Source organism: Typopeltis vanoorti, chromosome 15 (genome assembly GCF_054136105.1).
Source record: "Typopeltis vanoorti isolate ZY-2024b chromosome 15, IOZ_Tvanoo_1.0, whole genome shotgun sequence".
NCBI classification, from domain to species: Eukaryota; Metazoa; Arthropoda; class Arachnida; order Uropygi; family Thelyphonidae; genus Typopeltis; species Typopeltis vanoorti.
In genome coordinates, this window is record NC_143563.1 from 2,484,551 (window position 1) to 2,498,366 (window position 13,816).

Genomic DNA, 13,816 nt, shown 5'->3' on the forward strand with positions numbered 1-13,816 from the left:
CTCTATCAGGCAATGCATTCCATGGTTCCACCACCCTACATCCAGAGAAACCACTCCTCACCCTCTTGCTCATAGCTTCCTTTTGTAACTTCCAGTGATGACCCCCTTGTCATCACTCCTTCCTGCTGTTTTCAATCAAGCGAAAGAACTCCCCAGTGTCAACCCTGTAACCACCTCTCAGCAGTTTAAAAGTCTCAAGCATATCACCTCTTCTTCTATCTACCAAACTCTGCAGTCCATATTCTCTCAGCCGATCCTCATAACTAACATGCACACGGTATTCCTTCCACATAATCTTTTTTTTATGAAGCGCTTACTTAATTAGATTACACATCCATTTTATTTCTACTCCATTTATTCTTTGAACTCTAAATTTATTCTTTGAACACTTAAATGATGTGATATCAGAATATGTCCGATATCACATCATTTAAGTGTTTTTTTTAACACTTCCCATGCACTCTCAATATCCTTCCCATCCAACAACTGATACCATGGCAGAGAACCTGCTTTGTAGTTTAGCTAGTAACCTTTTTTGAATGGAACATTTATAAACTTAGTCACTTCCCAAGTGAGTACTACAAGATTATTGTCATCAACTGGAAGCAGGTTAGTTACATCTATAACTGAAACCCCCTCCCCCCCGACACTATAATCAGATTTAACAGTCTTTGACCATGAGTTCCTTCTGTCACATGTTGCTTGAGGAAGTTATCTCACCACAGCTCAGTAAATTTAGTTTTATTCTTCTACAATTTCACAGCTACCCAGCCAATGTTTGGATAATTAAAGTCCCCATTATCATTACTTTTTTCGCACCCATTATATTTATTTGGTGATGCATTTCTTCTTCACTAGCAACCGATTCGCCAGGTCTGTAACACCCTGCTATGCGTTTAATCTTGTTAGACTTCACTTCACACTTGATGGCTTCAAACTCACTGCCACATAAAAAAACTGTTACTAGTATTGCAGTCATTGGCCTCAACTCTAACTGGATTCAAGTCATCCTGATATCATTTGCATCTATCGCATCCTTCCTAAAAATATTGTACAGTTTGGACCCAATACCAGTTAGTATGTCTGCTTCTAATAGCCAAGTCTTGCTAATGCCTACAATATGAGGTCCAAATATATTAACCAAGGCAACAAACTGTACTCCTGTGTTTCTGATATTCCTAGCATTCGGGTACAGACATAAGTTATCTGCATGCTCTTTTGTATACTCTTGTCTATGGTCTGCATGACACAGTTTGACAACTTACATATCTCTGTTCTTATCTAGTTCCTTACTTATGCAGACATCTTTACACATGATTGATAGATTCAAACTGGACAAATACAGAATTGTTCTCTCTCTCTCTCTTCATAATTATTTCCATCATAATAACCATTCCCATCATTAACACAGTTACCTACTATTGTCGCTCTCATACACAGGTTCTTATGATTCCTCCCAACAGAATTCAGTTTCTCTGAATCTCTGTTAGCTTTCATATCAATTAATAAAACTTCTTGAATATTTAAATTCATTTGTAAAATATTCCTTATAATACCATATTTTCTAAAAAAAAGCATAATATTTTGAACTTTCTTTCTTATCTAATACTGGCCTATTACTTTATAGATCCTGTCCAAAGACTCAGTAACAGTTGCTGTAGATGCTGTAGTCTATTACAGAATCAGTAATGCAACCATTGCTGTGTCAAATGTTGAAGATTATGGCCATTCTACTAGACTTTTGGCAGCTACCACATTAAGAAATGTTCTCGGTACAAAGAATCTATCAGAAATTCTTTCTGAAAGGGAAGCCATTAGTCATGTTATGCAGGTAAGTGTTCAGTATTTATGTTTTTTGTTCGAAATGCTACTATATAGGATATACTTAAAACCATTCCTGTATGAGATCTGATAGTAACATAACAAGACTGAATTTATTACAGAGAATGAGAACAGTGCAACACCATCAATTGGATTTGTTGTCACTTGCATCATATTTCACCAATAGTAACATTTTTTTTTCCTTGCCAGTAGGTCAATAATAGTATTGCTTTACTGAAGTTTTTTAAATATCAATCCTGCGCATGTTACAAAATCTGTGACGTGAGGTGCAGTACATGTGAGCAAGTGGTTAAGGAGAAGTAATCTGTTAATGTGTTTCCTGAACAGCTCATCTAGTCAGATGATTGCTCCAGCTAACTTACCTTTAGTTGAAAGAGACCAGATAAACATTCCTCATGTCATGGACAAGTAGAGTAATCTGGGCAAATATGAGAATGGGGAACTGGACAATGAGACTTATTTGTGTCTATGGTCCCACAAAAGGTTCTGCTAAGGTAGAAGTGGAGGAATTTTTTGAGGCTTTAGAAAAAGCAACTGACACAATGAAAAAGGAAAAGTTGGTCCTTGTTGGGGATCTAAATAGCAGAGTAGGAAATGATTGTCAGACATACAAAAATATTTTGGGAAAATTTGGAGAAAAGAGCAAAGCTAATAATAATGCAAATATCTGTTGGATTTCTGCTCAGGACATGGAATGGTTATTACTAACACCATGATCCAACATAAAAATGTGCACAAATTCACATGGAGAGAAGAGGCTAGGAATAAGAAAAGTCTCATTGACTATGTTATTGTTGATAGTGATGTTTTCTCCCTGGTGCACGACACCAGAATGTACAGAGGATTTGAAATTGGAAGTGATCACTATTTAGTCTTGAGCAGGATAAAATTGAATTTCATATTAAAAAGAATAACATGTAAGAAAGTTTTAAAATGAATAAAAGTTGAGCAGCTCTCAGATGTGAACTGTAGACTAAAATACACAAAGATTATTGAAGAAAAAAATGAAAGGGTTTTAGAACAGGAACCAAACCTTGGAGATTCGGTGGCAAGCCTTGAAGATAACCCTGATTGATTCAGCTAGAGAGGCATGTGGTGAAGTTGTCTGCAAGGACAGAAAAATTAGAACTCCATGGTGGACACAGGAAGTTATAGAGGCAGTGAAGGAAAAGAAGAAAGCATATCAAAAGTTACTGGCAAATAAGTCAGCTTGTGCTCTTAGAGAATACAGAGACAAATGTAAGAATGCTAAACATTGTGTAAACTAGCTAAACAAAAGTCATGGGAGGACTTTGGCAAGAACATAGAAAATAAATATCAAGAAGGTGGTAAAATATTCTGGAGGTTGTTGTAGAAGCTTAGGAATGGAGGAAAGAGTGCTGTAAAAGGAGTTAGAGATGATAAAGGTAACATGAAAACGGTAGAAAAAGATATCCTTGAAGTATGGAGTAATTACTTTGAAAAACTACTAAATGAAACAAGCAATGAGGACAGCACAGTGGTAAAAAACACTGACCAGGCATGCAGTCAGGAATACATATCCATACTTGAAGTAGAAAAAGCCATCAAAGGCTTGAAATGTGGAAAGGCAGCAGGAGTAGATGATATTCGACCAGAAATGCTGAAGTACGGTGGTATAAAAGTCTTACAGTGACTGCACTGCATAGTTCAGAATGCCTGGACAGAGGGATGAATTCCTGATGATTGGAGTAGAGCTCTCATAGTACCCATATATATATAAAAAAAATTTAAAAAAAACTGAATGTGAGAATTACAGAGAAATTTCCCTACTGAGTGTTCCTGGTAAGATATATGCAAGTATACTTGAGAAATGGTTGGGAAGAATTGTGGAAGAAAAGCTTGGTGAAGAACAAGCTGGATTCAGGTCAAATAGAGGCTGTCAGGATCAGATCTTCACTTTATGACAAATAGTGGAGAAATCATGGGAATATAATAAAGATCTGTACTTAAGTTTTGTCGATTTGGAAAAGGCATATGACAAGGTGCCAAGAGAGAAGCTATGCAATATGCTACAGTTATATGGTGTCAATGGGGCATTATATTATTATTATTATTATTATTATACACCTCCAGGGAGTCCAAAGACTCATCGAGGGAGAGTGTGCCACAGCATCGAACGATTGGTCCCCTTCTAACTACTAACCGCGCTCAAACTTACTTAACTGAGCCATTAGTAGCAGAGGCTCTACCAATCGACCAACCTATATCAAGCAATACTTAGTCTTTATTTGAGTTGTAAGTCAGCAGTTAGAATTGAAGTACAGGAAGATGGTTTAATGTTAAATCTGGTGTGAGACAAGGATGTACATTATCCATCCCCTCTGTTATTCATTATCTATATGGATCACATTATGAAGGAAAGTGGTATTAAACATGATATCAAAATTGGAGATGTTAATGTCAGCTCTTTGCTTTATGCGGACGATGTTATACTTCTAAATAAGTCCACTACTAGTCTGCAAGATTCACTGACTAAATTGAATAACTGTTGTAATAGATATGGTATGAAGGTCAGCAATAAAAAGACAAAGACAATGAAAATAGACAGAATCATTGAAAATGTCAACTGTGTTGTGAATGGAGAGCCTGTGGAACAAGAAAAACATTTCAGCTACTTATGCACGATTTTTAGTGAAGATGGTAAATTAAATATAGAAATAGACAATAGAATCAACAAAGCTGGTATGGTAGGAAGTCAATTGAATAAATTGATATGCAATAAGAGAGAAATTAGTCAGAACACTAAATTAGCTGTATACAAGAGAGTGTTCAAACCAGTTTTAACTTATCGATCTGAGTCAGAAGTAAAACACTTGACCAAAGACTAGAGACCGCAGATATGAGTGTCCTGAGAAAGATTAGAGGCATGAACAGATGGCATCAATGGCAATATCATATTAAAAACGAGGATATCAGGAAATAACTTGATATTGTCTGCATCCAGGAATGCATTAGCAGAGCTAATCTCAGGTAGTATGGTCACTTAAACAGAATAAACGAAGAAAGATTAGCAAAACAAGTGTTCTCTGCCAGGTTGGCAGGAAAACGACTCAGAGTAAGACCAAGAAATAGGTGGATTGATGTGGTAAAAAGTGCCTTAGATGATAGAAATGTAAGATCTGATAATGTTGGAGTCTTGACAAGTAATAGACTGATTGTAGATAGGAAGTTAGTCATGATGTAAATTTTTCATTTAGTACTATCATATCCTGTACACCCCTTGAGGGTACATGGCAGGAATTTGATGATGATGATGTCATGGACAGGAATTGAACCCAGGTCTTTGCGACAAAATGGCTTCGTCTATACCAACTGGGCTATGGAGACTCTGATCCAAAGAACATAGGGGGAAAGATAGATAGAATGAACGAGGATAAGAAGTTTTTCACTAAGTTTGAAGTTAAACTGTGTATGCATCTCATCCAGCAGTTGCTTTGTGCATTATCTGCTAGAGAAAAATGAGGGAATGGTGGTGCCAGTTTAGTAGAGTAGAAATCATGAAAATACTTATAAAGCAAAAGCAAAACGTCTGTGTGTGTGTGTGAGAGAGAGGGGAGAAGGATCATCTATTGCACAAGCTGTCTTCAGAATAACACTAAGCATTTGTAAGAGAATTTTTGATGTACCACCTGAAATACAAGAGCAGTAAAAGAGATTTTTTTTTATCATGCTGATGTGGAACACATTTTTATAGAGTAGATAAAGACAAATTAAAACAAGAGGCTATATACTATTTCTAGTTTTGAATGGCCTTTTGTTCTAAATGGAATATATTGCCTAAGAGTGTTTGAGATAGAGAAGTTATTGTTCCCCTATATAAGGCTTTAATAAGGCCACATCTGGACTATTGCACACAGATCTGGATTCCCAGATTCCATGTTGATGAAGAAGTTGTGGAGAGGATCCAGAGGCAAGTGACAAAGATTGTGGCAGGGCTGTGGAAGGCTCCCTATGAGAATAGATTGATGGTCTATAGCGGTGGTGTTCAACCTTTTTTTACTACCGATCTACTTTTCTATAAAAAGTTATTCGGCGATCTACTCATTTATATATAGATCACATTCCCCCAACCTGATATCTGATTACACACAAATAAACAACTAAAAACTTTATTTGTGTATTTAAAAATTTATTTATCACTTTTAATTATTTTAATACAACAAGAAAAAAAAATATTGGAAAAAAATATTTATTTCTCTATTTTGGAAAACCAAAGTTAGAAAAAACAACAGATTGATTACAAACTCACAAGTTACAGGAAATTCTGGTTGATTAAAAAAAAAAAAAAAAAAGTTAATGTGAAATTTGGCATTTTCATAGTCAAGTTGATATGAAGAAGTGGCCAATCGCAGACAACCATCCAAATAATCATTTGTAATTTGGTTTCTTAATTGATTTTTTATGACAGTTATATTTGAAAAAGCGGATTCTGACAAGTATGTTGATCCGAAACACAACAGAATTTTTCGCACAATATCAGTTAATATTGGAAATTTTTCATATGCATACTTCCAAATGACTTCATTGTTTATTGATTTTAAACGTGAACTATTCTGAATGTTTATTATCTCAAGTTCTACTTCAGCTTGGTTTATATCAAACAGCCCACTAATTTTATTTGAAATTTCTATGATGTTCAAGTTTTCTTGAAATGGATTATTGATAAAAGATACAGTCATTTTAGTTTTATTAAAATCTTTAAATCTTGAATTTATTTCTTCCTCAACTAATTCTATTTCATGAATAAATTCTTTTAAATCATAGCGAAGAATTTCTTGATTTTGTTCAAAAAATTTTAATAAATATGGGAGTTGTCTAAATTCGCAGTCATTTATATTTTTCTTTAATGAATCTTAACATGTCAATTAAATTTTTATCTCTACCTTGTAACTCTAAATTTAAATTGCTTAATTTCATAGAGAAATCTACCAAAAATGATAAGTATAACAACCATTTTTTATCACTCAATTGTGGATAAATATCTCCTTTTTCATCAAGAAAATTTTTTTATATAGTTAATTAATACAAGAAATCTTTCTAAAAATTGACTTCTGCTGAGCCAGCGAGCATTATTGTACAACAGAAGTTCCCTATCATCATCTGCCTGTAATTTAAATAACCACTGTTGCAGGGCTTTTCCTCAAACAGAATTTACAATTTTAAATGTAATATCCAAAACATCTTTTGTGTTTAATCTTTTACTACACAGTACTTGTTGGTGAATAATACAGTGGTACGTTAAAAAATCTGGATATTTGTCATTGTTTTTACATAATGAAATGAAGCATGATTTATTACCTATCATTGCAGGAGCACCATCAGTAGTAATAGACACAAGTTTAAAAAGCAGAAATTTGTGTTGTTTCACAAATTCATTAAATGCCGAAAAAATGTTGTTACACCTGATATCTTGAGAATATAGTATTCTCAGTCATCATGGTGTAACATGAAAATTAAATAACATAAATAAAAACCCCTGCATAAAAAAGGATAATTTAATTAATAAAATATTCTTGCATCCAGTATAAATTGAGTAAAATGTAAAGGTCTATTGTTTAGTTAAGATAACAAAAGAAAATAATGTATTAAGATGTATTATGACTAAACAAGGAATTTGTATTAAAGAAGTAGCTAACTAAGAATTAATATAGTAATGCGATTAAGAATGAAAGAGTTAAGTGCATAAGTATAAAAGAATGAGTCATGAAATATGCTATGTAAGAGGCTACAGATTAAGCATTAAGTAGAATTCTGAGAAAAGGTTTAAAAGGGGGTTAAGATAGAGGCTAACAAGAGAAATAACGGAATATCGCTTAGGGCCTATACCCGGATAGAAACTTCGTTACGAGTTGCCGATCAAAATGACGTATGGCGGCCAAATGCTATCCAATTGGTAGACAGACGGAAAATAAGTAGGAGGTGGGAAAAGGAAGTAAGAAATGGCGCCGTTAGGGCAGCAGCTATAAAAGGGTTGGTAACCCCCCCCCCTCGAGGCTTTTTTCGAAGAGTACGCTCTTTTGGGTTTTGGGGAAGACGTTTAGATAGTCAAGGAGGCTTGAGGCCTTTTTGCCTTTTGCGAGAAGAGAAGAAACGTTTGGATAGTCGCGGTGGTTTAAGTTTGGTTTTCTAGTGGATTTCACGGTGTTCCTGAGTGGAGAGATATGGCTTATATCCTCATGCCACAACAAGGAATCGAAGGTGAGCGGGAAAGCTATTCCCGTATTCCTATGTAGAAAGCGAAATATACCATAGAGTCATAGGAAGTTGAGAAAATATCGATGTCCTCGTTTCGGATAGTACAGCCGATGGCGCAGATGTTTATATAGCCCTCAATTGCAAGAGGTTATGCAAGCAAGTTCGCTCAGTAGAAGGTAAAGGGCCTGTAAGTGAAGCTAAAGAAAGGTATTGCGAATTTTGTCTTATGTTAACTATAAGTTGTTTGTGATAGGTACCATTGTCATAATACGGAACTGTTAAGGTGATTAGGGAGAAATAATAATAGGACTTTAGAATTTGATAGAGAGTGTTAAAAGTAAGCTAGCTAGTGTTGATAATTTGTGAATAATTAATTATCCTAAGAATCTTGAATGCCTACTACATTGTAAAAGGAAAGTTAATGACATAGTTGTGTGTTAATGAAGTAAATGATTTTGTTAATATTGAGTTTGATTAGTGTAAATTGAGTAATCAAGTAGCCTGAGGAATTTGAATGCCTAGTGTGATGTGTAGAGAATCGGTATTTGTCATGAGTATGTACTAGAATAGTTAATGATTTTGTTAGTGTACTTGAAGTTGAATAATCTAATAATGCGTGGTGATCTAATTTTTCCATGTTAAGTGAATTCATGTTTTGTATGAAATTTTGTGGGGGAATGATCGTAGTAACTTTTGTCGAATCACAGCCCAACTACTTGTATTAAGCTAATTTTAGTGTGTAAGTAATTTAGTTGAGTATTTTGATATGTACCATGTTTAGAGAAATAATAAACCTTTTGTTTAATGATAAAGAAAGTTGTCTGATATTGCTAATCCAATGCACTGCTTCGAAATATTCGAGCCTAACCACGCGGGAAATTAATGTTAAGAAACGGGAAGTTTAAGGAATTAATGTTGAGTAACAAGGAATAGTGTCACGACTGCAATAGTTACACTTTCAGATATTTGAGTTCCTTTTCTCTGTTTATGTATAAAATATCTTAAACTAAATATCCCAAAGAGCGCAGTTAAAATACAAATACTAGGGATACTATGGGGAACAATAGCTCAGATATTGGTAGAAATTTTGGTGATGTCTTGAAAGTAGAAGTTAGGAGAATATAGACGAAGGCAGTTTGTAAGACAAACAAAAATCGTAAGATAGGGACATAACAATGTCTTCTGCCCTAGTCCTTCCCAATAATGGTATAATTTTCAAAAGTTCTTCTTTACTTGAATAATCTTGAAATACCATGTGAATAAATACCATTAACTGAGCAATATCAGTGAAGTCGTTTGATTCATCAAATTGTAATGAAAACACAACACACTGGTGAATGTCTGACATTAACCTGGCCTGGAAACTTTCTCCGGCAATTGGAACTCTTCCTTTCAGCAATTTGAAACCTTGTCTGCAGCCTAGAAGTAGTCTCTCTCTAGCGACATCTCGAACCGAGAAGCTCCTTTCTGGAAGCGGGAAACTCCTCTCTCAAGCAACATGGATCTGGGTAGTCTCTCTGATGACGACTCTGGACTGGGCAGACTCCTCTCTGACAGCAATTCTGGAACCGGGACCCCTTCTGCTTGCTTCAGTCCATTTTTATTAGGCCTCCTCTGAGATCTCACATGAAGTTTGGCAAAAGTAAAAAATCGATGTAATGTGCTTTGGAATATTTAATATTTAAGCTACAATCGAGTTTTTACACTTTGCTTATAATCGTATTCACTCGGCTCACTGTTTGACTTCCACTGATCCAAATTAATTCATTTACCCAAACTTATAAGAAAATTGCTGATTTGACAATTTTAATGAAAAATAAATAAACAATAGCAATACACTTAAAGAGAATTAAAAATAATGATAAATAAAATATCATGTTTTCAGTTTTAATTAAATTTGTAAGGAGGAATACACAAGAGATCGACCAAAAATCGCTCTGCGATCGATGGATGGAACACCCCTGGTCTATAGGCTTCAAATCTTGAAAAAGGAGATAGTACAAGGATTTAAGTTATTAAAGGTAAATTTTATAGGCTTGACACTGAATACTTTTTTCAGTACATGGAAAGAAGGGAGAGGAAACAAGGACCAGTGGAAGTTGTGTAAGAGTGTAGTTAGCAAGAATGTTGAAACTAGATTTTTTTTCTTGAAGGGTGGTGATTGGATAGCCAGAGGTGATTGTGAGTGTTTCAACAGTGAATGAGTTTATGGAGCTATATGACAGGTATTGTATGAATAATGGATCTCCCACAATGAGTCTTCTGATTCTATGGAGAGACCTGCAGAATAATATAAACCTATAGAAAAATGCCGGACTGGTCGGCCAATTGGTTAGCGTATCCACTCTCTAGCCAAAAGGCTGCAGGTTCGAATCCTGCCGTGGGTATGGATGTTTGTGATTGTCTTGTCTGTGAAAGTACTAGTAGTGGTAGTCTGCAGTAGATGCCATTGGTGTTAGATGATGAAGGTTGGTGGAGTAGTGAGATCTACAGTTGTAGAGTAGATTCCCTCCCTCGATGAGTCTTTGGACTCCCTGGAGGTGTGATGTAATAATAATAATATTCTGACAAAAAATGCCTTTGCAAAATCCAGAAGTATCATGGTGTAGTTATTTCTCTTATTTAATTCAGCTGCCATTATTTATAGAATGTAAATTACTAAGACAGGACCTATCTTTCACAGAGCCATGCTGCCTACCATAGAGTATCCATCATTCCTGAATTCTGTCTTTAACCACTTTTCCAATGCTTTAACCACCATTGCTGAGATATTTAATTTGTTACTTCTGTGTTGACATCTTTATATAATGGAACTATCTTATTCTCTTTTCACTACCACAGCTGAGACAGATGAAACAACTTCTTTAGAGACACTACCAATTCTGTGCACATTCTTGTAGCACATGAGCCACATGCCATCCAATCCCACTGCTGTATTCATGATGATATTTTTCATTGTGATGAACACCGTCTTTTCATATACCTTAATTCTCACATCAGTCTCTGTCACATTAGCAACTTGCCAAATAGTCACTCAGGAACTGAAACTATTTCTTTTGCTTCTGTCACCTTTCTGCCATCAGCATTGATTAAAAGTCATCCTGTAGTAGTAAACGTGTTTAGGCTTAGTTGATAGTTTACACTCATACTAAAATTCAATGGAATGAATAAGCATCAAAGAGAAAAACCTACTGTTTAATTATTTATCTTTGTGTTGTATTCATTCCATTCCATTTTAGTATAAATCCTTCAGTAGGCATTCTTTCTCTTACTTGCTTGCATAAGGAAAAAATCTTTTGCATTTACCTTGGCCTACTTAGCCCATTTCTCTTTTAATCTGCTTTGACCCTTTTTAACCATATGTCACCCTTCTTGCATGCAGTTTGTACTGCTAATGAGTGGGATGATCACCATTTTCTTTATATTCACTCTACAATGTTTTCTTTTTTTCAGCTCTTCTTTTATATCTCTACTTATCCACTTAATCCTCACTTGGTTTTTCCTCCTAACCTTGGGCATGCAGTCTTATACTGCTTCTCTCAAACAGTCCCAGACCACTTTCTGTGTATTACTGACATTCTTTCTTCATAGCTTCTCTAACCATAGCACTCCAAGATGCTTTTTAAGACTGCCATAATTCCCAGCTTTACAGTTCGACATAAACCTTTCTTGACATGGATATGGGGTGTCTATTGAAATAACATTTGGATATGAAGCATAAATTAATTTTCATATTTCATCCATATGGCCATTAGGATAAATCAGTAGTATGAACTAACTGTTTTGCAAATGGCTCTGTAACCACTAAACTTAAGGAGAGAAAAATGTCTTTCACACTTGAATAATATATTATGTATTAAAAAATGTGATTATGGTTAAAGGTTTCCTACTCTTTCAACATCTTTTTTTTTTTTCTCTCTCTCTCTCTCTTTTTAATTTTTTAATCTGTTGCATTATCTTTACAGTCCAGTTTGGATGAAGCTACAGACCCATGGGGTGTCAAAGTGGAGAGGGTAGAAATGTAAGTGAACTTTTTTTAATAGTATTCAAATATGTTATCAGCATCTTTCATAATATGTTGCTCACAATCATTGCTTAAATAAGAATTTTAAATAAAATTGTAACAGACTTGTGCTATATTAAAATTGTAACAAAAGCCTGGTATCATTATTAATGAAATCATTTTTAAGCTGATTAATTTACATTACTTAAAATTTGTGTGTAATGGTGAAACAAAACTTAATTGCACAATGTAAGGAGATTCATTTGGTTCATGAGTACACTTTCATTTCAGTAAGTTTTGTATTCACAGATATTTAGAGGATGACAGACTAGAAAGTCTTTCCTAAAATAAATTATATCAGAGGTTGCTCCATTTTTTTTTATTATTATTATTATTATTATTATTATGGGCAACTCCGGGGAGTCATTAGACTCATCGAGGGAGGCCCCAAATCATTTTCATCACAACTATTCGACATTGATACAGTATCTATCATACCTCGCCTTAAACTCATTCACTGTCACAGCATCCACCACAGACTCAGGGAGCGCATTCCACTCATTCACTACTCTAAAAGTAAAGAACCCAGCTCTAACACCTTTACTAACCACACTTTTGCCCAGTTTCCATGGATGTCTCCTAGTCCTCCCACAACCAGCCCTGTTCTCAAAAATATCTTCTGAATTAATTTTATAGAAGCCCTTCAGTAATTTGAATGTCTCAATCATATCTCCCCTCCTCCGCCTATCAACCAATTTTTGCAACCCACAAATCCTCAACCTGTTCTCATACGGTTCATTCCACAGACCTGCTATCATCTTGGTCACTCGCCTCTGGATCCTCTCCACCTCCTCCACATCAAGAAGAAACCTAGGTGACCAAATCTGGGCACAGTAGTCGAGATGAGGTCTTATCAAGGCTCGATACAGAGGAACAATAACCTGCTTGTCTCTGTTTGTCAACGTATTCTTCAGCAACCAAGTGATTTGATGAGCTGATTTGGCCACTTTTGCAATGTGTCCCCTAAATTTCAATTCCTTATCCACCAACACTCCTAAATCTCGTGCCTCATCAATTTCCTGGAGCACGGTTCCACCAATGCAGTAAACTGCCTCCAATCTTTTCACACCAAAATGCATAACCTTACATTTTGCCACATTAAATTGACATCCATTATCCCTAGCCCAGACCTCCAATCTATCCAAATCATCCTGCAAAATTTTGACGTCATCTGCATTCACTATTGCCCTACCCAACTTCGCATCATCCACAAACAATTGAACTGTTCCTCTCAGATCATTTCCTATATCATTTATGAACAAATTAAACAGCAGTGGTCCAAGAACAGATCCTTGTGGTACACCACTAGTCACAGGCCGTCTTGTGGACTCTACTCCTGAGTAAACCACTCTCTGATATCTCTCCGTCAACCACCCTCCTATCCATCTCACCAACCCTATGTCCATTCCCATATGCTGCAATTTACTGATTAGAATTCCATGTGGTATCCTGTCAAAGGCCTTAGCAAGGTCCAGTAGAATCACTGTAAACCCATTACCCTTATCCAGTTCAGCCGTCACTGTGTTATAATACGTGAGCAAGTTACTGAGGCATGACCTACCCTTCACAAAACCATGCTGTCCCCGATACAGTATCCCATTTTCTTCTATCCAATCTTGTATTTTCCTCTTGACTATTTTCTCTAAGACCTTGATAATGATTCCTGTTATGCTGATTGGCCGGTAATTTTCAACA

General features: G+C 35.6%; 1 protein-coding gene across 5 annotated transcripts in view; it reads left to right on the top strand.

Annotated features, from left to right (window-relative positions):
* LOC150098311 (stomatin-2-like) overlaps positions 1-13,816 on the top strand; it is a 255,342-nt gene that overhangs the window by 181,936 nt on the left and 59,590 nt on the right. For all 5 annotated transcript variants that reach the window (XM_090405441.1, XM_090405443.1, XM_090405440.1 and 2 more), the window contains 2 exons: positions 1,628-1,831; positions 12,024-12,079. In XM_090405441.1, coding sequence (XP_090261567.1) covers positions 1,628-1,831; positions 12,024-12,079 — 260 coding nt within the window. The remainder of the gene's footprint in view (positions 1-1,627; positions 1,832-12,023; positions 12,080-13,816) is intronic.